Raw genomic sequence first — 25,604 nt, 5'->3', positions numbered from 1 at the left:
TGCTATCATCCATGTCTTCATTCAGGAATTATGTCTAAACAATTCTGCAATCATACTTTCCAATATATTCCTTTGAGAACCTATTCACTGAGCTTCAAGATCTTTCCTCTTCCATTCAATGTGGACAATAACTCGATCTATCTCGATGTCATCAACACTAAAAATGTGATACACATCTAATTTGCCAATACTGTATATATACATTATAGTACACAAATCGCCTAAATTCTAGCATTACTGTATTACATTAATTTTGGTCTCATTCTATTGAGGTGAGTTAACTAAACATAATATCTCATCCTTTCTTATACATACATACATACTTACACCAAGGCACTTCCCCCAATTTTGGGGGGTAGCCGACATCAAACAAATGAAACAATAAAGGGGACCTCTCCTCTCTACGTTCCTCCTAGCCTGACAAGGGACTCAACAGAGTTCGGCTGGTACTGCTAGGGTGCCACAGCCCACCCTCCCCCGTTATCCACCACAGATGAAGCTTCATAACGCTGAATCCCCTACTGCTGCTACCTCCGCGGTCATCCAAGGCACCGGAGGAAGCAGCAGGGCCTACCAGAACTACGTCACAATCGCTCGCCATTCATCTTATGATGATGGCAAAAACTTTAAAATTCTTCTCACAATATGAAAAATAAAATGTAAAAATAAATACACATCAATTCTCATGTTATTATTTGACAAAGCAGTACAGTGAAAGATTACATATAGGACAGAATCATAAACGATATAACATGTACTAAGTCATAAAATGGATTTGTGATAAACAAAATCTTCAATACAAAAATATCTATAGTTTAGCAAACCTTGATAAAACCTTAAAATTCCTAAAACTTCTCCATGTAGATCAAACTTAATTTTTCATTTCAATAAAGCATGCAATTAAATGTTGAATAAACAGTGTATACACTGTTAATGAGAAGTCATGCACAATTTAAATTATTGATCATTGGATATTTTTCAATCCTAAAAAGGCACCGAACTTGCAAATTTTGACAGAATTTGTACTGCTGTCAGCCTGAGTTAATGATAGGGCAGTATTAGTTTTAAAAGTCCTTAACCAAAATAAGATTTTAGACTTCTCTCTTAACAACAGCAATTTTGATATCACATTTTTTTCAAAAACAAAAGTTTCACATGAAGAAACATTAACTTCTCTCAACATTTGATGCTACAAAAACAATGAAAATCTAGAGGAATGTAATTTTTCTTTATAATCATTTTATCTATATTCTAATTTAAGTAAAATTTCTATTTAAATATTTTTCATGAAACTCTAAATGCATAAGTACACGAGGACTCTACATACATCACCTTATAATTACAGCTACCTTCTAGCACTAAGATAACCATATTGCAAATACTTTAGGGAATGTGTATCAGAATGTAACCTTGTTTTAATCATGCTTTACTTTTCAGGGTAATTTACAGACATATATGAATACATACTGAACATGAGCATAGCTTAGTGTGGAAATCCCTACTGCACTTTTGAGAATGGGTAAAGATCACTCTGCCGGATCACTAACAAAACTTCCGTTTTTTCTTTCAAAAGTGCAGTAACAGAATTACCATTTTCTTTAAGGACAGAAGTCTGTTTCCCGTATGAATTAAACACAACTGCTGTACAGGAGAAAGGACAGAAGTCTGTTTCCTGTATGAATTGAACACAACTGCTGTACAGGAGGAAGGACAGAAGTCTGTTTCTCATATGAATTGAACACTAACTACTGTACAGGAGAGTTGTTCTATATTTTAGCAAAAAAATCAAAAATATTAAAGGGGATCTCAAAAATATGTATAAAATTAAAGACTTTTTATATCATCAATTGTAAATTATGTGGAAAATCAAAGTAAAATTTAAAATTAAAGGCAATGGCTTTTAGTGAGATTAGCAGAAAAAAAAAGTTGCATTCAAATTTCAAACATATAATTCTATCTCTTTCTCATTTATTTACAAACTACCTAATTTTAATTCAGCATTTTATCTTGTATTAGTAATTAAGTACAGAGCTAGCGATATGAAATTGATGAAAATAATTGCTTTTTATATAAAATTTATCACTAACACTTGGAAAACTGTAGGCCATTGGAAGTATATCTTATATCTGTAAGATAATGGAACTAAATCATACATCAAGTTTTCAATCAAGAAGATAAGTTTGTTTCTAAATAAAATCTTACAGAAGACAATTAATTTACATAATAAATCTGAATTTTACTTTAATAATTCTTTAAGAGAGGGAAAATCTTTAACTGTGTGACTTATACCGTTAAAAAAACTAAAACATTTAAGTTTGGTGTAAACATTGGAACGGGATTCAAAAATACTTTTTCTTCAATATACAACACATTCTGCCACTCAATCTTCAGAAAAAAAGTTTAGCATAAGCAAAAGAAATTGTAACATTTTGAAAAATGGGAAGATTCTAAATACGTATCTGTCCTTAATAATACAAAAGAATGTGTCAGTTTTCATACAGAATTGAGAGCCCAGACTTTATGGGATACCACTGAAAATGTAAGCAATATGAAACCTTATATAATTCCTTAACTCTACTGACTAAAGCTCTGTTCTGGACATTAAAAAGCCGTGCAAAATAATTATCCAGTTAAATACAGCATGCAACTCTTTTCAAAATAAAACTTTATTTCTAATATATACTATGCATTTAAGGACTTTACATGTATCTTTCTTATTTACAAATACAGTACAATCATATTTTAAATTCCAATATCCCTCCTCAGAGTACAATACCCAATTGAAGGTTTCTCTGCATCCATTTATTTCTTCCTTCTGTATTATTAACCCTTTCGCCCCCAAAGGACATACCGGTACATTCTTGCAAAACACTGTTTTGCATGGCTTGGACTTTTTAGTCCAACCCTTTTACCCCCAAAGGACGTACTGGTACGTTTCACAAAACCCATCCCTTTACCCCCATGGACGTACCGGTACGTCCTTGCAAAAATATGCTATAAAAATTTTCATATTTTTGATAACTTTTTGAGAAACTTCAGGCATTTTCCAAAAGAATGAGACCAACCTGACCTCTCTACGACAAAAATTAAGGCTGTTAGAGCAATTTGAAAAAAAATATATAGCAAAATGTGCTCGAAATTTAACCTTATGGCGGGGGTAAAAGGGTTAACTCTCTAATTATGTGGAAGTTTTATAATTTATTCCTCCCCATTTTCTTTGAAATTGGACACAATAGGTGGACGAAATATTCACATGTCCAAACTAAAGGAAGAAAATGTATGACTTATTATTTTGTATGGATACGAATAAACTCTACCTAAACAATCAAGAGAAATTAGTCTTATGTACTGTATCTGGTGATTAAAATAATTTTTGATATATATATGTTATAAAGTGTTCTTGAACTAAGATAATTTGTGCCAATCAAACGAACTATCAATTATCAAGAAAATGAGAACATTTCAGAATAACCTAATTTCCTGGAACGTTAAATATGTCTCATAGACTTGATGAGAAAATTTTAAAATAACCTAATTTCCTGGAACGTTAAATATGTCTCATAGACTTGATAATGAAGTTCACCTTGAGAATTATAATTTTCTATCTATTGAATTTGAAAATTCAAGTTTCCCAATTATTTTTGGGGATTTCTAAGATCTTCGAAGCACAGGAGCAAAACAGTGGTGGGAGGTTACCTTAACCCTTTTACCCCAAAAGGACGTACTGGTACGTTTCACAAAAGCCATACCTTTACCCCCATGGACGTACCGGTACGTCCTTGCAGAAAAATGCTATAAAAATTTGTTTTTCATATTTTTTGATAATTTTTTGAGAAAATTCAGGCATTTTCCAAGAGAATGAGACCAACCTGACCTCTCTATGACAAAAATTAAGGCTGTTAGAGCAATTTAAAAAAAATATACTGCAAAATGTGCTGGGAAAAATATAACCCCTTGGGGGTTAAGGGTTGGAAATTTCCAAATACCACGGGGGTAAAAGGGTTAATATAAGTATCTATCATGACAGCATATAGCTACCTTTATTACAAAAGAATGAGCAAGGATTTCATACCGAAGCTGCGAGTTTTCTTCCGCCCGTCTCTGTACCATTGCAAATTAAAATACATCATCTTCAAATGGCACACATGTATGGAGAGACTATAAATGTGTAAAACTTAACCCTTTTACCCCCAAAGAACGTACTGGTACGTTTCACAAAACTCACCCCTTTATCCCCATGGACGTACTGGTACGTACTTGCAAAAAACTTATATTTACATTTTTTTTGCATATTTTTGATAACCTTTTGAGAAACTTCAGGTATTTTCCAAAAGAATGAGACCAACCTGACCTCTCTATGACAAAAATTAAGGCTGTTAAAGCAATTTAAAAAATATATATAGCAAAATGTGCTTGAAAAAAAAACCCCTAGGGGTTAAGGGTTGGAAAGTTCCAAATAGCCTGGGGGTAAAAGGGTTAAATAACCTTATTATTACAGCAATGTTGAGTTTTTTGCCCATTTATCTACTAACAAAAATCTCAACACAGTATTTGTGCTATAATGTTATGATTTTACTTCAAGTTTTTAAGTCCTATACTGTATCATTCTTTATGTAAAAAAAACAGAGATCACTGGTAAGCATTAAATATGGCATTGTTAGGAAAGGGAAAAATAAAACAGCTCTACGTTAATTTGCGAGCAAAACGCCGTTTCAACGGTGCCCATACGCGTAATGCTACCCTAGGTATGGCAAAAAGCACCGATAAAAAGGTAAGCTATGACACAAACACTTACAGCCACTGAAGCTATAATCTGGTGAAATTATAGCTTGTGAAGTACTTTTAAAGTAACACCTCCAGTGAATACCTCAAGGGATAGTTAATACAAATATAAATTTCTCCGAAATCAAAGATGAATTGTGGCAGCAAATTGACTGTCAACTGATGCCTATAGTCAATTTTTTTTAGCGGGGCAGATTTGCACTGACTCGCAAAATGACTGTCAACTGATACCTATAGTCAATTGTTTTCAGCGAGGCAGATTTGCACCGACTCGCAGCGGTGCCCTTTTAGCTCGGAAAAGTTTCCTGATCGCTGATGGGTTGGAATTACCTTGTCCAACCCATCAGCGATCAGGAAACTTTTCCAAGCTAAAATGGCACCGGTGTGAGTCGGTGCAAATCTGCCTCGCTAAAAAGAGTCGACTATAATGCCAAAAACAACTATGTTATTATGTGAAATTTGTGTGTTTGAGTTTTTTATTCAAGTTTTAGAACCAAATTCTAATAAAGGGATTTTGACAAAGGAAAAATCTATTTCTGGGGAGAAACCTGTGACGCCCGGTGAAAAGGGTCCTTCCTTACACTTTTCTGATATAAATACTTCCAAATATACCAGAGAAAGTTAAAGTATGGAATGCAGAGGTTACTACCCTCGCGCGAGCACCCAACGGGCGTCGTGTATAAAGCAGGGGCGTGTGAAAACCACTATTCACAGGCTGTCTTCCATTTAGATCATTCCTTCATCAAAGGGAAGGGCCGTAACAGAGGCCCTAGCTACCTTAATTGTAACACTAAACATTTCCCAAATTTTAGAAAAAATTTATTGTCCCTAATACTGAAACATTCAAAATAACCATTTCTCGAAGAATGGTCAGCTGCACCTGAATATTGTATCATCAAACATATTAATCTAAACAATATATAATTTTACTGATTTGGCAATAAGGAAATATATTGTGAAGACTTCACACAAAAAATTATTAATTATAAAATTATGGTGTATTCTCAACAGCCCTTTACTATGGATTTGCATAAGAACTATAAATCATTCATTACCTTAAAAAATACTATTGAAAGGATTCTAAACATATTGCCTACTGCATGTAAATAAAATAGAACAGTTTGCAAAAAAATATTAAAGCATTCTAGCAATTACCAGACTTGATTGCAAGGGAAAATATTGCAAAAGCAGTTACAAAGACATAAACCTAAAGGTACAAAGCAAAATTGCCATAAGATCCTCAGTAATCTGTGAATCATCCCATAACCATAGCTGGGAAATTGAAATTTTTATACAAGGGCATTGTCTCCATCTAATGCGTTATTACTATCTGGACACAGAGGCATCTGGTTTAAGACTAATCCCAGTATAATGTTTTAATGTCGATTAAGTTAAATATTATAAAACGTAACAGTTCGAGATCACTTTTAATAGAAACTGTAATAAATTATTGTAATGAAACACCTTCACATCTATTTTATATAAATTTAATAATGTTAACCTTTTTACCCCCCAAGGAAGTACTGGTTCGTTTCACAAAACTCATCCCTTTACCCCCATGGACGTACTGGTACGTCCTTGCGAAAAACTGCTATTTACATTTTTTTTTTGCATTTTTTGATAATTTTTTGAGAAACTTCAGGCATTTTCCAAGAGAATGAGACCAACCTGACCTCTCTATGATGAAAATTAGGGCTGTTAGAGCAATTTAAAAAAAAATTTACTGTAAAATATGCTTGAAAAAAAAATAACCCCTGGGGGTTAAGGGTTGGAAAGTTCCAAATAGCCTGGGGATAAAAGGGTTCATAGAAACTGTAATAAATTATCGAAAGGAAACATCTTCGCATCTTATATTTTATATAAATTTAATAATGTTAATTCAAAATAAAGTCTAAAACCTGTATAGTATTTAATATATTCAGAGACAAACTCAAAAAGGGGATCCCGAAGACAAAATTTTTTCCCAAAAAGTGAAAAAAAGGAATGGTACCTATATTTCATATTCAACTAGGTTATTGAGGATGATATGATACCTAACCTAAGTAGCATAACTGTTGCCGACAAACACAATATCAATTAATACGTCACAGAAGAACGGCACAAAGGTACGGAGGGCAACAAGTACAGTATTACACTATTCAAATAAGTAATCGTATTCCAAGTATGTAACAGTAACCTGCTTCGATTATCTACATTTGGTCTAAATACAACCTAAGGTAAAGTACACTTAACTTAAATTGTTCTTTTAAAAAAGAAGACATACAGGTGCTCATTACAGCTAATTTGAACAATTTAAGACTACTTTTTATTAAACCAATTACAAAACATTGTACTCTATGTTGTCATATAATTCAGAAGGCACCATCATCGGCATAACTCATTTTCAAACAATTTTGTCATTACCTCAAATGTGGATAAAACCGACAATACTTTGTAATAATCTATCTGCCTTTCGCTTAAAAGAGGCACTACAACAAAATAAATTGCACTGATTTCACTAAAATTTTATTGCTAATCATTACCAATGCATCTTTTGCCAACTAACACAGATGTGTCCACAAAATTTCTTTCGTATGCACCTTATAACCTAGTCACATCATCTATCTAGATTTCTCAAAAAGTTCAAATAAATCTAAAAGTTCTAAGAGAGGCACATGTTGGATAAGGCAGTAATAAGATTTTCAAGTCCACAAAGTATTGTTTTCAAGAGCATCACAGTAAAAGATTCTATGGCCAAAACCTTGAAGAAATGTGTTAATTTTAGTTAATGACTTTAGTTAATAGAGAATATGCAATCATATTTCTTGATGATGAAAAGACCAAAAAAAGGTCAAAGTACTGTACTGTCAACACCAAACACCGAAGTGATCTTACTGCAGCCGAGACACCATAAGGTTTACTGTGTTTGCCGTTTTGTTGAGGATGGAAACGGCCGTGTGCAAGTTGGCGGAACGAACATCTGCACCATCAACTTGTAATAATTTATCACCAACTTTCAGAGCAGATGACGCCGCTCCACCTCCAGCAACACTTACAACATATATGCTCTGCAAAGAAAATTATTCTTGTGGAAGTTCATAAATTGCAACATTAAATATCAGTTACATTTGGATGTCAATGTTAGGTCACCCATCTCATTGAAAATGTAAAATGTCAAAAATAAGTGGGTAGTGTGTGTCATTCCTAAACAGTAAAGCAACTAACACCATTTTAAGCTAATAGAAAATATTCCATTTACCCTGTATGGGATCTGAACAGGGATGCAGTGAAATAATACAAGATATTATATACCAAGGCTTTGTCAAATGGTTACTCACTTTTGAAGTTTTAATCATGCTGACAATATTGAAGAATGAACTTCCTAATAAAAATATTGTACTGTAATTTAGTCAGTATGAAGTTTACCTCGAAACTACTGTAATAGTTTCCGGGCTTGGAAAATGTTATCACTACTACACTTGATAAGAAAAGACTAAAACTAAATATTTCTTTACAAGAACACTATGTGCTTCAAATTCAGAACTGTTATTATAATTATACAACAGACAGCTGAATATTTTGATATTTAGCACCCCAAAAATTGTTTCTTTACGATTTGTGGATTTTGGACCATAGGACCTGGCACAGTGCCTCAAAATATATTAGGCCCTATGAAAAAGTCAGGTGCTATCCTTGAATATCCTAGTTGCTAACCTAACCAATCACAGGTCAAAATCTCCCATTTTTTAGCTGAACTTAGCTACCAGTTGTACCTCTTGAACATGTCCTTGAATGGACTACTGTACTTGAACTCGGAGTAAACCTTGAACATGTCCTTGAATGGACTACTTGAACTCGGAGTAAACCTTGAACATGTCCTTGAATGAACTACTTGAACTCGGAGTAAACCTTGAACATGTCCTTGAATGGACTACTTGAACTCGGAGTAAACCTTGAACATGTCCTTGAATGAACTACTGTACTTGAACTCGGAGTAAACCTTGAACATGTCCTTGAATGGACTACTTGAACTCGGAGTAAACCTTGAACATGTCCTCGAATGGACTACTTGAACTCGGAGTAAACCTTGTCTCAGGCATCCAATTCTTAGTTTTTAAGGTTCTGAAAAAATTTCAGCTCTCTAAACTACCCGATTTTTGGCATCTTGAAGTGTATTTTTCTAGTTTTGGAGAGAGTATCTTGGTTCTTGCTACTAATTGCTATTACAGTCATCTCTTGATTGAAAACTAAGACAGTAACTGCATCAACAAGTTAGACCTTACCATATCATCATCATCTCCTCCTACGCCTACTGACGCAAAGGGCCTCTGTTAGATTTTGCCAGTCGTCTCATCTTCCTCTTTTACAGTAATTCAATACTTCTCTATTCATCATCTACTTTGAACTTCATGGTCCTCAGGCATGTAGGCCTGGGTCCTCCAACTCTTCTAGTGCATTGTGGAGCACAGCTTAACATTTGGTGAAGTATTCTCTCTTGGGGAGTGCGAAGAGCATGCTCAAACCATCTCCATCTACCCCTCATCATGATCTCATCCACATATGGCACTCGAGTAATCTCTCTTATAGTTTCACTTCTATTCCTGTCCTGCTAGACCTTACCATATACGGATTGATATTTGTAGATTTGATTATTCACACGAAGGCCCTGGAATTCCATGAATAAATATTCATGGGCATTCATTTACAATTAAATAACACCAAATGCATGGCAGGCCTTGATAGGAAGACTAAAATACATTACAGTATCACACAAGGGCTTGAAAATTTCACCAACATAAAAGTATCGGGCTCAACTTACTCTCCCCTGTTATAAAACTGAGTATACTTGCTGTATTTAGTTTTGTATCACAGTAGTTTTTATGCCTTTCCAGTTCAGATGCATTCACTCTTACGGTACCCAATACTGAAAACTGAAATGTACGGACAAAATATAGAACAGTAAACTCAATTATATAGCAGGGAATATGAAGCCGAGACTGATACTGTTGTAAAAGTGAATTTTCAAGCTCTTGTGTAACGATAGATTTTTGTCTTTTCTATTTGGAGTTAGCTGTAATGCTTTCCTTTATTTGGTGTAACATAACTATGAATACTATTACAGTACTTGGTCTTTTCTATCAACACTGAAATACAAAGGTTTTTCCAGTTACTTAAGGATATAAGGGGTCAGGTTGTGTCATTAATGGTGCAGTAGTTAGAGTTAGCTGTAATACTTTCCTTTAATTGGTGTAACATCATACATATACCAAAGGCACTTCCCCCAATTTTGGGGGGTAGCCGACAACAACAAGAAACAAAACAAAAAGGGGACCTCTACTCTCTACGTTCCTCCAGCCTAACCAGGGACTCAGCCGAGTTCAGCTGGTACTGCTAGGGTGCCACAGCCCAACCTCCCACATTTCCACCACAGATGAAGCTTCATACTGCTGAGTCCCCTACTGCTGCTACCTCCGCGGTCATCTAAGGCACCGGAGGAAGCAGCAGGGCCTACCGGAACTGCGTCACAATCGCTCGCCATTCATTCCTATTTCTAGCACGCTCTCTTGCCTCTCTCACATCTATCCTCCTATCACCCAGAGCTTTCTTCACACCATCCATCCACCCAAACCTTGGCCTTCCTCTTGTACTTCTCCCATCAACTCTTGCATTCATCACCTTCTTTAGAAGACAGCCATTTTCCATTCTCTCAACATGGCCAAACCACCTCAACACATTCATATCCACTCTAGCCGCTAACTCATTTCTTACACCCGTTCTCACCACTTCGTTCCTAACCCTATCTACTCGAGATACACCAGCCATACTCCTTAGACACTTCATCTCAAACACATTCAATTTCTGTCTCTCCATCACTTTCATTCCCCACAACTCCGATCCATACATCACAGTTGGTACAATCACTTTCTCATATAGAACTCTCTTTACATTCATGCCCAATCATCTATTTTTTACTACTCCCTTAACTGCCCCCAACACTTTGCAACCTTCATTCACTCTCTGACGTACATCTGCTTCCACTCCACCATTTGCTGCAACAACAGACCCCAAGTACTTAAACTGATCTACCTCCTCGAGTAACTCTCCATTCAACATGACATTCAACCTTGCACCACCTTCCCTTCTCGTACATCTCATAACCTTACTCTTACCCACATTAACTCTCAACTTCCTTCTTTCACACACCCTTCCAAATTCTGTCACTAGTCGGTCAAGCTTCTCTTCTGTGTCTGCTACCAGTACAGTATCATCCGCAAACAACAACTGATTTACCTCCCATTCATGATCATTCTCGCCTACCAGTTTTAATCCTCGTCCAAGCACTCTAGCATTCACCTCTCTCACCACTCCATCAACATACAAGTTAAACAACCACGGCGACATCACACATCCCTGTCTCAGCCCCACTCTCACAGGGAACCAATCGCTCACCTCATTTCCTATTCTAACACATGCTTTACTACCTGTGTAGAAACTTTTCACTGCTTGCAACAACCTTCCACCAACTCCATATAACCTCATCACATTCCACATTGCTTCCCTATCAACTCTATCATATGCTTTCTCCAGATCCATAAACGCAACATACACCTCCTTACCTTTTGCTAAATATTTCTCGCATATCTGCCTAACTGTAAAAATCTGATTCATACAACCCCTACCTCTTCTAAAACCACCCTGTACTTCCAAGATTGCATTCTCTGTTTTATCCTTAATCCTATTAATCAGTAGTCTACCATACACTTTTCCAACTACACTCAACAAACTAATACCTCTTGAATTACAACACTCATGCACATCTCCCTTACCCTTATAACATAACTACGAATACTATTATAGTACTTGGTCTTTTCTCTCTACACTGAAATACAAAGGTTTTTTCAGTTACATAAGGATATAAAGGGTTTGGTAGTGTCATTAATGGTGCAGTAGTTATTATCGTTTTTTTCAGCATTCGTTGGTGTCTTAACTAACCCATATGAATGGAAAGTTTTGTTTAATGCAAAAACACTGCAATATGTTTGAATTTTCTTTGCAGTTAATGCAATAGCATGATTTGGTTCATATCTAAATGCTATAATGTAGTCCTTACTGGATCATCCAGATTGCATGCAAGAACACAGTAAAAATAGTAAAAATATCTTACCTTATCTTCAGGATCCTCTTCAGACTGCCCTATAGTAAAACCAAGGTCTGGATTCTTTTCAATTACTACTGGGAACTGAAATGTAATGAAATTTTGTTAAGAACTATATTCAGTCTACAGCACATGAATCAACAAATTAGTAAGATATTCCTCATTTTAAATATAAAGAAAATACTGTAAATGCTATAAGACACATAACACCAGACACGTCATGCGAATAAAGTACCAGATGAAGATTTTCTATGAGGACACGTCACTTAAAAGGTGCCAAAAGTCCTCCCACATATGAAAAAGAATGATTAAACAAGTCAATCAATTGATTGTTCACATATCCATACAATAGTGTCCCTGGATACAACAAAAACATTCCCAATTATCAGGGTCCCTCAATTCTTTGATAAGAAAAGACATGCACTTATTCCCATTTCCTTTAATTCTTATATCGGCCTCCATACCAACTAAAATGTTCCATTTCCCAGCAAAATCCTCATTCCCATTTGCCCAACCTTATAATCTATTATGGAAAATCATCTGCTAGGTAGGGGAGTCTCTCACTTTTTGTGTAGTTTGAGGCATAGCTGCGAAGATCTTGTTCACTTGTCACTGCATACCATAAAGAGATACATTGTGTTAATTTCTCATTGTATACCATAGAAAAGAAAGTGACTTTTTCTCAGAGGTGATGGAGAAAGAGCATAGAAATTTGAAACAGGTAAAGTAATTGGTTTGAGAATTTAAAAACCTTAACTATTAAATTGAAATAGATCTTTTAGAAATAACATATGTTAGAGGGTTATATATAGGGTGAATATTATGATCTTTTAATCTGATCAATTTGCATGAAGTTCAAAAATTTCCAAACGGTATTTGTAAGAACGGGAAACCTAACACACAGTAGGTATGCAAACAGTTACTCATCTTACTGCAAAAATAAATCAGTAATATTCAATAAATAAAAAGTAACAGCTAAAAGTAATAGTAAGAAATGGGTTACAACATGCATCAAAAACTCTTGACATAGATTCATGAAGTATATTAAAAAGGAAATTGTGGATTTAGAAAAAACTTTAACAAAGTAGTCATGCATAGACAGGGGAGTTTCTTAACCCTTTTACCCCCGGCTATTTGGAAATTTCCAACCCTTAATCCCCAGGGGGTTGTTTTTTTCCCAGCACATTTTGCAGTATATTTTTTTTTTAAATTGCTCTAACAGCCTTAACTTTTGTCATAGAGAGGTCAGGTTGGTCTCATTCTCTTGGAAAATGCCTGAATTTTCTCAAAAAATTATCAAAAATATGAACAAAAAAAAAAAAAAATTATAGCATTTTTTTGCAAGGACGTACCGGTACGTCCATGGGGGTAAAGGGATGAGTTTTGTGAAACGTACCAGTACGTCCTTTGGGGGTAAAAGGGTTAAGAGGAGAATAGCATGACGGTTCAAGAATGCATCCAGTCTCTTTCCCTTCTATTTCTTGAGTAGAAGATTGTTTGGCAGAATAACCTTATGCAGACCTGAATCCTAATTACTGTAGAAACAAGCAGGGCAAAAGTCAGAGAGCAAACACCAAAATTGCTGGGCAAAGCTTATCCCATTCCAAGAGCTTTATGTGTGAATCTTAACCCTTTTACACCCAAGCTATTTGGAACTTTTCAACCCTTAACCCCCAGGTATTGTTTTCTCTCAAGCACATTTTGCAATATATATTTTTTAAATTGCTCTAACAGTCTTAATTTTCATCATAGAGAGGTCAGGTTGGTCTCATTCTTTTGGAGAATGCCTGAAGTTTCTCATAAAGTTATCAAAATTATGCAAAAAAATTTAAATAGCAGTTTTTTGCAAGGACGCACCAGTACGTCCATGGGGGTAAAGGGGTGAGTTTTGTGAAACGTACCAGTACGTCCATTGGGGGTAAAAGGGTTAAAAATCAGAAATTCTTTCATATATTTATTGTTTAAACATAATAACCTGTTATTTCTTGAATGATAAATAGTTACTTGGGGAGAAGTCAATTTCTCTGATAAATAGCAGATCAACTCTGCAAACCGGATGATTGTCAATTGCTATGAAGTTGGAATTTAGTCCCTTCACACTTAAAATAGATAAGGGATTTTGACGAATGAAAAATCTATTTCTGGGAGAGAAACCTGTGTCGCCCAGTGAAATGCTCCTCTAGCACCATTTCTAAGGCATAATTATTGCTGAATATACCAGAGAAAAGAAAGAGATGCATGGAATGCCAGGAATAAACCTAGCTCGCTCACTCTTGAGTGTCGGTATAGAAAACTGGGGCGTGATTAAACCACGACCATAGATCCCTCACAATTAGACCTTTCCTTCATCAACATCCCCCTCCACCCCTACATCTCCCCACCCCTTATCTCCATTCCTCTAACAGCATCTGCGTTGGTCAGACGTGTTTTATTTTGCTCTGTGTTGTTTTGTGTTTATTAGAACTGGTGCTAGAGGAGCATTTCACGGAGCGACACAGGTCGAGCCCAGAAATGTAGATTATACACTACTCAAGATTCATCTTAAAACTCCTTCCAAATGGGAAGAGCATAATTCTGCTCAAGAGAAAGCTTAATTCACAAGCTAGATAGACATGAGCATTCCAAAATACTTTTTGCTGCTAGAGCTTAGATCTACCATATTTCTATGAAGACATTCTGAGCATTAATAGGTTCTTGTAAATTTTCAAAAAGGAAAGCACTGTAAGACAAATTCATAGCCAGCAATTCCTTTACAAATATCCTCAGCTTACAGATAATAAAGCTTCTTGATTAACATCAGTTTATGGATAAAAAAGGGATTTTGACGAAGGAAAAATCTATTTCTGGGGAGAGACCTGTGACGCCCGGTGAAAAGTCCTTCTTTCTACCTTTTCTGATATAAATCTTCCAAATATACCAGAGAAAAAGATAAAAGCATGGAATGCAGAGGTTACTACCCTCGCGCGAGCACCTCGTGAGTGTCGTGTATACATCAGGGGCGTGTGAAAACCACTATGCTATACAGTTGACTCAACAAATGACTCGACAAAGACGATACTTGTCTTATAGATTCATCCAGGTTCAGAAGGTGACTAACACCTCTATGAATAAGTGCTGTGGATTTCTATATAGATTACTTCAAATATATTCATACTTTATATTTCAAGAACATTGTCCGATACAAACACAAGCACAGGAGTCGCGCTTCTGCACTCCATACGTGAGCACCAGTACTCTTCTCGCTTTTCTTGGCAAGAGCTGTCTGCCTTGCAAAGAACCCTTGTACATACCAAGTTTCTGAATCAAATTAAGTAACCAATGACTCCGGATCTTCTTTCTCCATCTCTGCAACCATCTGTCTTATCCTACACCACAAGACATTATCTCATATCACCAAGTGCAACTTAGCAAGCCTCAATAATAGTAGTGAAACTACCCTTTCAAGAATTGAGGTTTTATTATCTAAGGAAGAGCATTTGCTTGACTTTATCTTAGCTGAAGCAAGCAATTCTTTTCCCCCCTCAGAGATCAGGGCAATTACTTATAGAGGATAAATTATGGCAAAATTTTACAAATTACCGCAGCTGTAAACCGAGGTGGCTTACTTCCTTTGGTAAGTTAAGCGCAAAACCATATCGAGGACTAATCAATCTGGATAACTAACAGTTATAAACATTGCAGTTCTGAAGTTCATAACAAAATATCTTTAGCAAGGCTATTGCATAAACTTGGATCAAGGTGAAATTCATTCAAAATTAGATGATAAAAGAATTGTAGCCCACAACTGTTTTTATAACCCTGCAAGGCCAACAAAGATAATTCCCTATATTGACTTCCCTTTCTTGGATGATAATACAATATCTACCAGTTCGAAATAGGTTGGACAATGGATGTTTAAATAAAACTTATTATTTCAATACTTACCTGGTGGTCATCATGCTTAGTTTATCGATGCTACAGCTTCTTATTTTTTTGAATAAAGTAAAAAGGACTCTCCATTATATTACCTCCTCCCATAGAAGTTAATTGTTCCTGCTATACCATCCATAAATTAGCACTGTGACACTATTTATCTTAGGCAAGCCAAAAAAACCTCATAACTTTGAAGTTGAAGAATACTTTAAAATAATAAATCTTTCAACATCACTAAAAGCAGATTGACGAGTGGGTCTTGAAAATCCATGCTTCAAGAAGGACAAACAAGTGACCATTCCATAAATTCCTCAGTTGTCTCATAACTACCCTCTGGCACCCGCCTCTCATGATCATATAATTGCTGTTTCTATATAAAAGATAATGATTACTTCAGTATTTTACTAGATTATTCTCAAGAAGACACCTTCAGTACCTGTAACATTCAACTAATTCTTAGAAGACAAAAACTAGCTATATGATTTATAATAAATTACATGCAACAGAAACAAAAAAAAATAAGAATTTCTCTAAAGCTTATTTTTATAATTATAGTAAAGTACTGTCAGCAACCCATGTAAGCCATTATGTTACTGTATTAGTAATATCAGAAAGCACAGCCAAATGTTTTTCCATGTTCAACAAGACATATGAATGGAAAATGTTCATATAAAATCATTTCTGATTTTGTAATGCAAAATCCAATTTTTTTTCCTAAATGATATATAGACACCATGCCAGTAGTTCTCTTCAATTAATGATAGTGTAGTATACTACCTCTCCAAGTAGAAGATTATACAGAACTAATATAAAGTTGGCCTTCATGTTTTTTTTTAAGGTTTTTAAAGGACGCTCATGAATGGCGAAGGCAAGGGACAGTGACATTGCCCTAGTAAGCAGGACAATGCCCTTGAGACTGACCATATATATACATATGATCAGCGACCAAGCCCCTTCTCAATCCAAGCAAGGACCAGGGAGGGCCAGGCAAAGGCTGCTGATGACTCAGCAGATAGACCTATAGATACCCCCCAAAACAACCCATCCTTTAGTTCAAAAGGATGGTCAGGTTGCAGCGATCCAAAGGGACTAACGAGTTTAAGTGGGACTCAAACCCCAGTCTGGCAATCACCAGTCAAGAACGTTACCACTTACGCTATATGCTGATGACAGCATATAGCCAAGTACTTTTTAAAAACATATTCAAATGTAATATCTACAGGGCAGTAAGGAAACATACGGCAAAGAAGTTGTTCAGGAGTAACAGAGGCAAGGAACAGAACTATGTCCTGGAGACCAACCATATATAATTACAATCAGTGACCTAGACCCCTCTCTGCCCAAACTATGAACAAGGAGGGTTAGGCAATGACTGCTGATGACTCAACAGGTTGACTTATAGGCTCTCCCAAAGCCCTCATTCCTATCTCACAAAGACAGTGACCTTACAACTATTGGAAACTATCATGCTTGAGAAGGCCTCAAGCTCCCGTCCAATAGACTGCAAGATTGGGATGTTTCTAATAGGCTTCCACAGACGTAATACTTTCTTATACATATTAAAACTGCATCTCCACTCTCCAACCTAAGCTCTCAATAGGCCTATGCAGAAAGTCAAACGGCTAATTGAAGTGTCTAATTATACGTTCTTTTTTTTATCAAGGAAAATGGTAACACATTAGAATGCCTTATCAGAAATAAAACCTCTGAATTGAAAACCCTTCAGCATCTCACATCAATTCCGAATATAGATAACTGTAATCATGATTGTGATAAAACGTTCGTAGAAAAGAAACATTCAAGATACCCCACAGATATAACTCGGTGAGCTTTAAACTCAACGAGATTAAACCAACACCTCATAGGACTGCATTCACTAGCTACCTCAAGCAAGGAACTAGTCTAATTCATGCAAATTGAGAAGAAAGATGCTGTTTCTATTCACACCAGTGAAAAATTATCCATACCTACCAACAAAATTATTAAAAGGAGGGCATTTTCAAAAGTTTCCTAATCATATACCATGTCCTTTGTCGATGTCTCACAGGATGTAGATACAGGAGAGGGGGTTCCCAGCCCCCTCGTCCCATCCCTTTTAGTCGCCTCTTACGACACGCAGGGATAACGTTGGCGCTGTTCTAATTTTTATATGCCCCCGCGGCCACATTTGTTGATGTCGGCTACCCCCCAAAATTGAGGGAAGTGCCTTGGCATATGTATGTATGTATACTATGTCCTCAAGTCTTATACAAAATAATCCAACTCCACTTTTTGCTTTGAATATATCAAGGATGCATCACGGTGTTTAGTAATCTACTTGCCCGACAGAAAAGTAGATTTGGTATTATAATCTTAAGTAGTTGATATCACCACAACTCTGCAGTACCCACTTAGTTAAGTGGGAAAAATTTTGTTCTTGAATGTCGGGTGAAAATTAAGAGCGAATGTAAGTTAGACTGCATAGAGACCAAACTAAAGATGTGTAAAGGAAAACAAGAAGCAGTTCACCAGGAAAATCACTTAAAATACTGTACAGAACATCAGTACTGGCTGAAAGTGGGGTAATGTTGGGAATAAACAAATTTGTAATATTGAAAATATTATGGCTTGATTTTTGTTTCCATATACCAATCATAAATGATCGCAGAAATGACAGTGAAAAATCTGTAACTTCTCAGGTACTGTACACAACGGAACTTGCATTAACCATGCACTTAAAAAACTCGGTAACCATCTAGATGCAATTCTAAAACTTCGGCTTGTAAAATCATCAAGTTACTGTGCAAGAAATAGGTAAAGACATGCACCACAAAATTCTTTGTAATTGAAGGAAAGTGCAATGGAGAAAACAGAAAGCACAGGACAGAAAAAAATGCTCTAACAATATGTATGAACAAAACTAAAAAAAAAAATCTAAAATGCTTTGAGACAAAATGCAGACAAGGCATGCTGAATTAGGATACCACAATGAGGAGGGATTTTGATAGCGAAAACCAAAGATCTAGATAGACCTCTTGACAGAAGAAATGAAGAGAGAGAGAGAGATCAAGCCGCAATGTGATATTCCCGAACAAAACCATTTCACAGCCCCCTTTCCTAAAAAACTTCCAACATCCAAGACACATTGCAGTCAGATTCCCCAACTGGACAAGACCCCAAAACACATATATTTACCACTTATGATGAAACTTGGAAAATCTCCTCTGAGGTACCCAGAATTTCCTTGTCTGGATGGAAGCATGAAGAAAATGAAAGAGGGAGATCATGACATGAAAGGGAAAAAGACAATGAGACCAGCATAAGTCTTATAATGCAGAACGCGGTTACTAACTGACGAAAAGGGAAAAAACCTGCGGGGTCAATGCCAGTTACTTCATGCGGCAGCAAATTACAGGCTTTTGGCATGATTTGCAATTTGGCACACACACTGCTTATGTTAATTTAGACTTAACCTACCATTTATCCTTTTATAAGAATTTCTCACTGACTACTAAATACCTATTATTGGCATAATCTGATCTTCATTTACATCTAATAACCAACCATTACATACCTCACACTATAGCTACTACATATTGTATATGATCTTTATACCAATTGTTATTATTGACATAGTTACTTAAAATAGTGATGAAATGCACGACTTATTTAATAGCTCTAAAAAATTACACTTGTGAAGGCTTGTATGAAAGAGTAAAGACTGGCCACGATTTTATAATAGATTTAGCAAACAAACTCACACACAGATCAGGTAAAGATAATTAACCATTGTTCTCTAGTCTTGGGTAGTGCTATTGCCTCTGTACCATGGTCTTCTACTGTCTTGGGTTGAAATTCTCTTGCTTGAGGGTACACATGGGCACACTATGCTAACCTATTTCTCTTCCTCTTGGTTTGCTTAAGTTTTTATAGGAGATATTTATTTCAATGTTGTTACTCTTCTTAAGATATTTTATTTTTCCTTCTTTTCCTTTCCACAGGGGTAATTTCCCCGTTGGAGCCCCTGGGCTTATAGCGTTCTGCTTTTCAAACTAAGGTAGTAATTTAGAAGGTAATAATAAAAATAATAATAATAATAATCAAAATATGAAAACTGGAGTTAAAACTGGCAGCAAAAAGAGGACTAAAGGAAACCGGGAACTAAAAAGGTACAAAACACTAAAACTGGGGAACCAAATGGTCAGCAATGGTTGCATAAGACCTTGAATGAAATGCACAAGGCTCACTGTTGACCAACTATCTCAGGGTTAAAAAAATAAAAAATAAATGTTTCAAGTTGATAAAGTTTTGAAAGTAGAGCTTAGTTACTTGTTCATTAATTGCATTTAACCCTGGTAGTTTTCTATTAATGAATTTCAAAATACGAAAATTACAAAATTATGAGCGTTTATATATATACATATATAAGAAGATAGTTTTTTTTAATTAAGACAGCCTATATACAGTATTTATTCCAGCTGTTACCAAGTTGTGGAATGATCTTCCTAACCAGGTAGTTGAATCAGTAGAACTTCAAAAGTTCAAAGTTGGAGCAAATGTTTTTATATTGACCGGGCTGACATGAGTCTTTCTATAGTTTATATATGACATATTTATTTTTTGACATTGTTAATAGTTTATATAGGACATATCTGTTTTGACGTTGTTACTGTTTTTAGAATAATTTATTGTTAATTTGTTCTCATCATTTATTTATTTCCTTATTTCCTTTCCTCACTACACTATTTTTCCCTATTGGAGCCCTTGGGCTTATAGCATCTTGCTTTTCCAACTAGGGTTGTAGCTTGGCTAGTAATAATGATAATAATAATAGTAGATACCTAATCATGTTTGTGGAAGTATTCTAATATTTCCTTCTTTTCAGACATAACATTTTCTTCTTTTCAGACATAACATTTTCTTCTTTTCAGACATGAGTTACATACAATGAATGTCTTAAGTACAGCAACTCACACACACTACAAAAATCTAATTAACTGTACAGTGATTCCTGAATCTCCTGTCATTTTTAATCCTACAGTTAAACCTTCACGTGAAAATATCTGAGTAAACTTCAGAAATTTTAGAAATAAAATATGCTTCATTTCACTTCAACAATTACCTTTTGAAATGATTTTATTTTCATAATCAATGCTTTTATTCTTTGCCGATACACAAATTCTCTATCAAGTGCAACTTTGTATAACTATGTCAAAGTAACTATGAAAACAAAAAATTATTTCTTATTTAATAATACAGTAAAGTACTTCAAGATTACCTCTCATCCTAATTTGGTATGTAAGTGGCTACGAAACAACTGCTACTTTCAAATTCTAAGCTTGAAAAGAATTATTTACAAATCTTAAGCATAAAAATAACAAATAACTTTAAAATTTAGTCCGAAAAAACTTTCCTCACATTCTAAGCCTAAAATGGCAAAGCCTAAGCAAGCACAAGCTATCCTAGCTCTAAGGCAAAATGAAAACGCTGTACTTGGCCATAACAAAAGCCAACAGTTGATGTGACAAACAGCCAAAAACCTCAGCATCAGCTCTGAACTGTTAATGTGTTAGTGAAGCCCACATACGTACATTCTGACATACCACTCGGGCATTCTTGTGCTGTCCAAACATCCATGCGGTGCTGTTCTTGCCGCCATCGGGACTCTGGGGAGATGCGGGAGTTGTGCGGAGTTTGGTGGATGCTGGGGCTGGCAACCTTGAACTGGAAAGTCCTGGGATTTCAAAGAAAAAATAAATGAAATATTGCTTTGAACATGTAGAGGTTTCCGTCACATCAATACCCTCGGGAGAAATTACATGGGCCCGTACATACATATTCTTTGAAGTCTTATAACATGCATTATTTCAATCTGGTTTTAGAAAAATTGTCAATTTTGTAATTTACATAATTTTCTACATTAGGCAACGACTCGAAAATCGAGATAAGTTTTTCTTCGTCATAAAAACAGAATGCACTTACCAGATGTCATTGGGATGCGGGAACCTGAGCCTGTTGAGGAGACAGAGCTCCTAGACCCAGGGTTGTTCAGATAACTGGACGAAGAAGTTGAAGATGGTATAGGGATCCCGGGCGTATTAATAGCTGCATTAACTGAAGGAGGACGGAGTCCACACGTGTATCCTGGGGGCTGCATTTGCGATGGCTGGTGGGGTTTTCCAGTTGACAACACTGGACTGCTGGTATGCATGCTTGGGGGACGTATGCCACCTGCATAGCCTGGTGTTTGAAGCCTGGATGAAGTCGATATGTGACTTGCACTTACTTGAGACAACGGTTTTCGAACATCAATATTTTTCGGAGCCTCGTTTCGCAGACCAACAGAACCAGGAAGTGGGATGCCCGAGCCTAAGCCACTATTGCTGCGACCCTGTGATGCTAACGTTGGAATCCCCGTCATGTTATTAGTTGGAAGGCTGCTACCACCGACTTGGTTTGTGCCCGTGGGACCATATGCATTTGAGGTGGGAAGTTTACTACTGCTAAGATTTTCCTTTCCGAGATTACTTGATGAGCGCACCATTCCAGCCATCACAGGAATACGAGATTCCACACCAGTCTGGGATTCTTGAACAATACTACTTGAGCTACGTCCCGCATTAGCAAGGAACGGCTTACGAGGCTCTTGGTTAAATTGAGGGCTGTTAATCATGTTATCAGAACTTCGGTTATTTCCATAAGCAGGAATTCGAGAATCTCCAATAACTGATTTATTCTGGCTGGACATAAAATTAGTTGGTCTCACCATGGGAATCTGAGATTCGGTTAAACCTTTAGGAGCTTGTGACAGGGAACTTTTGCTTCGCCCCGAACTACTCAGAGAGGGTATCCTAGATTCAACAGGACCATGAGATTCACTGCTCAGAATGTTTGTGTCACGGGCTTTGTTGTCAACGGCTGGCAATCGTGATTCACTGTGGTTGTAAGCACGACTAGGAAGGTGTGAGTTATGGTTATTGTGACCAGAATGAACATCTGAACTCCGAGAAGGAATTCTAGACAGTGGCTTGGGTCCAGTCTTTGGAGGAGAAACATTGTTTTCAGATGTGGTTTGCACTGCAGGTTCTGACTGAGGAACAGACTCCTCTTCCTGTTTAGAAGGAGATGAGGCGATCAAATTAGGTCTATGAGGAGTTGGATGCAATACTTCTCCACGAGGTTGATCCTGGGTGAAGTTTGTCAACCCACTCACACTAGTACCTGATGATTCGCTTGATGTTGTCGTAGTAGTTGTTGATAAACCAACACTTGTATTATGAGATAAACTGGTCGATTGAGAATATTGCAATGACGGAGGATCATTTGACATAGTTACAGTGGCAGAAGGCAGTGATGAACTTGTTACAGATACCTTTGGTGGTGGACTCTCTCCATGTTCAAGAATACTGCTTGTGACCTACGAAAAAGGAAAAAAAAAAGTAAATCAGAATCCACTACTACAATTTTTCACCCTTTTTGGTTTTTGAGTAAATAAACCATTAATTTACCTAAACGATAGACTGACAATTATAATCAAGTTCACAATAAAAGTTATTAAAAATGGCAATAAAATTTAGGTTCACAAGAAAAGTTATTAAAAATGGCAATATGCTCACAAGAAAAGTTATTAAAAATGACAATAAGTTCACAAGAAAAGTTATTAAAAATGGCAATAAGTTCACAAGAAAAGTTATTAAAAATGGCAATAAGTTCACAAGAAAAGTTATTAAAAATGGCAATAAAATTTAGGTTCACAAGAAAAGTTATTAAAAATGGCAATATGTTCACAAGAAAAGTTATTAAAAATGGCAATAAAATTTAGGTTCACAAGAAAAGTTATTAAAAATGGCAATAAAATTTAGGTTCACAAGAAAACTTATTAAAAATGGCAATAAAATTTAGGTTCACAAGAAAAGTTATTAAAAATGGCAATAAAATTTAGGTTCACAAGAAAACTTATTAAAAATGGCAATAAAATCTAGGTTCACAAGAAAGGTTACTAAAAATGGCAATAAAATCTAAGTTCAGAAGTTATTAAAAATGCCAATAAAATTGAAGTTCACAAGAAAAGATAGTAAATATGGCAATAAAATTCAAAATGAGGTAAGGAAAATTACTGCTTTCACACCTACTTAAATATCACTCTCTTTTCTAAACTTTAGGTTGTCCTACAAACTAAGGTATGGTAATTGGATGAGACAACTAGGAGGGTTGTCATTTATTTTGATGCAAAGGTCATTGACCCAAAGCAAAAACGAAAAGGAAAAAAACTGGTCTACTTTATGTCTTAATTTTTCATTAATTATTCTTGGCCTTTTCTAATCCATCTGCCCAATTTCTTTAACTATCTGCTTCCTCTTTTTGTATCATTCAAGAATATATACTTCAGACAAGCCCAATGGGACCTTAAATATGTGAAGCCGTCTCCTTAAAATTCCTCCATCATCAAAATGACAATGATATAACACAACAATAGGCAATAACACAAGGAAATGAAGAATTAGTTGTAAACAAAACACAAGTGGACTCCATTAAAAAAACAGAAAAAATATTAATTTGAGGAAGTGACAAGCAGAGTTTTCATCGCAATGCCTCCATTCATTACTATATAGTACAGTACTTGTAACTGCTGGAACCAATAAGGTTACTATAGTTTATCATGGATGATACATCCTCACACTGATATTAGCAGTTAATATGAGTGCAAGACCCCCTCGATACGAAATAGGCAATGACTTTATCTAGTATATACAATCAATTTTCTCCATTTCCTTCAGTATAATGTGGTGGATAATGTGGGAGGTTGGGCTGTGGCACCCTAGCAGTACCAGCTGAACTCGGCTGAGTCCCTGGTTAGGCTGGAGGAACGTAGAGAGTAGAGGTCCCATTTTTGTTTTGTTTCATTGTTGATGTCGGCTACCCCCCAAAATTGGGGGAAGTGCCTTTGGTATATGTATGTATGTATGTATAAATATAAGTGAAAGGAGGAAAGAATTACGTAGGAAGCTATAGTCACCTGATCAATGATAGACACAAGTCCATTACTTTCTTGTCGCTTATCACTAACTCCTCCAAAATTCTGATGGTCTTGGGTTTGTGCAGGACTGCTCCCTAGAATATCCTGACTTCTATACATGTGAAGATCCCGTTGCTTCGTAGGGCTACTGACATTCAGTCCCATGTACGACATCGCTCGAGTAGGGGCCGGTGGTATACCAACAGTGTTGATTGGGGCGGCCAATGAGCCTGGGCGTTGATCTTGCGGAAGTCTGTTGAGTAAGGCAGAGTCAGCAAGATGCCCCAAAGCTAGTGACCCTGGTCTTTGTGCAGCTAGTCCAACCATCTGTTTCTCTAGTTGAGCACCAGTAGCAATGGAAGCTGGTCGACCGTACGGCGATGGAGTAGACGCGAGATCTTTTGAATGGCCATCAAATGGGTGCGGCTTTACGTAACTTGACATTTGACTGGAATAGAGCTGCTGCGAACTATACAACGGAGACGTCGTTTTCGACTGCTGTATTCCAGCGTGAGAGTGGCGGTCTCCGGCCCTGTACATGTTGGAAAAGGGACTTGCTTGTGAGGTTGCGACCGAGTACAGGGAGCCATTGGACTTTAAATCTGGTAGAGGACCTGGACTAGATGGACTTAGAGGAGACGATGGCGTGGAAGGCATCGTAAAATTTGAATCTGTGTTTTGCGGCGATGTGGGAGAGCTTGCGGCAGTAACATTATCGTTGGTTAGTTCTTCTGAAACTGGAAAAGAAACAAACCTTATAATAAAAATATTAAATTAAAA

At 36.3% G+C, this 25,604-nt stretch overlaps 1 protein-coding gene across 3 annotated transcripts in view; it reads right to left on the bottom strand.

Annotated features, from left to right (window-relative positions):
- Positions 1 to 676: 676 nt before the first annotated feature.
- The window catches only part of LOC137614394 (erbin-like), a 101,235-nt gene continuing 76,307 nt past the window's right edge, over positions 677 to 25,604 (bottom strand). For 2 of the 3 annotated variants that reach the window (XM_068344188.1, XM_068344189.1), the window contains exons 14-18: positions 24,825 to 25,561; positions 21,791 to 23,225; positions 21,400 to 21,542; positions 11,927 to 12,001; positions 677 to 7,829 (exon numbers count right to left, since the gene is read on the bottom strand). In XM_068344188.1, the coding sequence (XP_068200289.1) occupies positions 7,653 to 7,829; positions 11,927 to 12,001; positions 21,400 to 21,542; positions 21,791 to 23,225; positions 24,825 to 25,561 (2,567 nt within the window). In that variant the 3' untranslated portion in view covers positions 677 to 7,652. The remainder of the gene's footprint in view (positions 7,830 to 11,926; positions 12,002 to 21,399; positions 21,543 to 21,790; positions 23,226 to 24,824; positions 25,562 to 25,604) is intronic. The other variant, XM_068344190.1, reaches the window with a different exon arrangement.

This window comes from Palaemon carinicauda, chromosome 20 (genome assembly GCF_036898095.1).
Source record: "Palaemon carinicauda isolate YSFRI2023 chromosome 20, ASM3689809v2, whole genome shotgun sequence".
NCBI lineage: Eukaryota > Metazoa > Arthropoda > Malacostraca > Decapoda > Palaemonidae > Palaemon > Palaemon carinicauda.
Note: the sequence above shows the minus strand (reverse complement) of the source record. Positions and strands in the feature narration are given on the sequence as shown.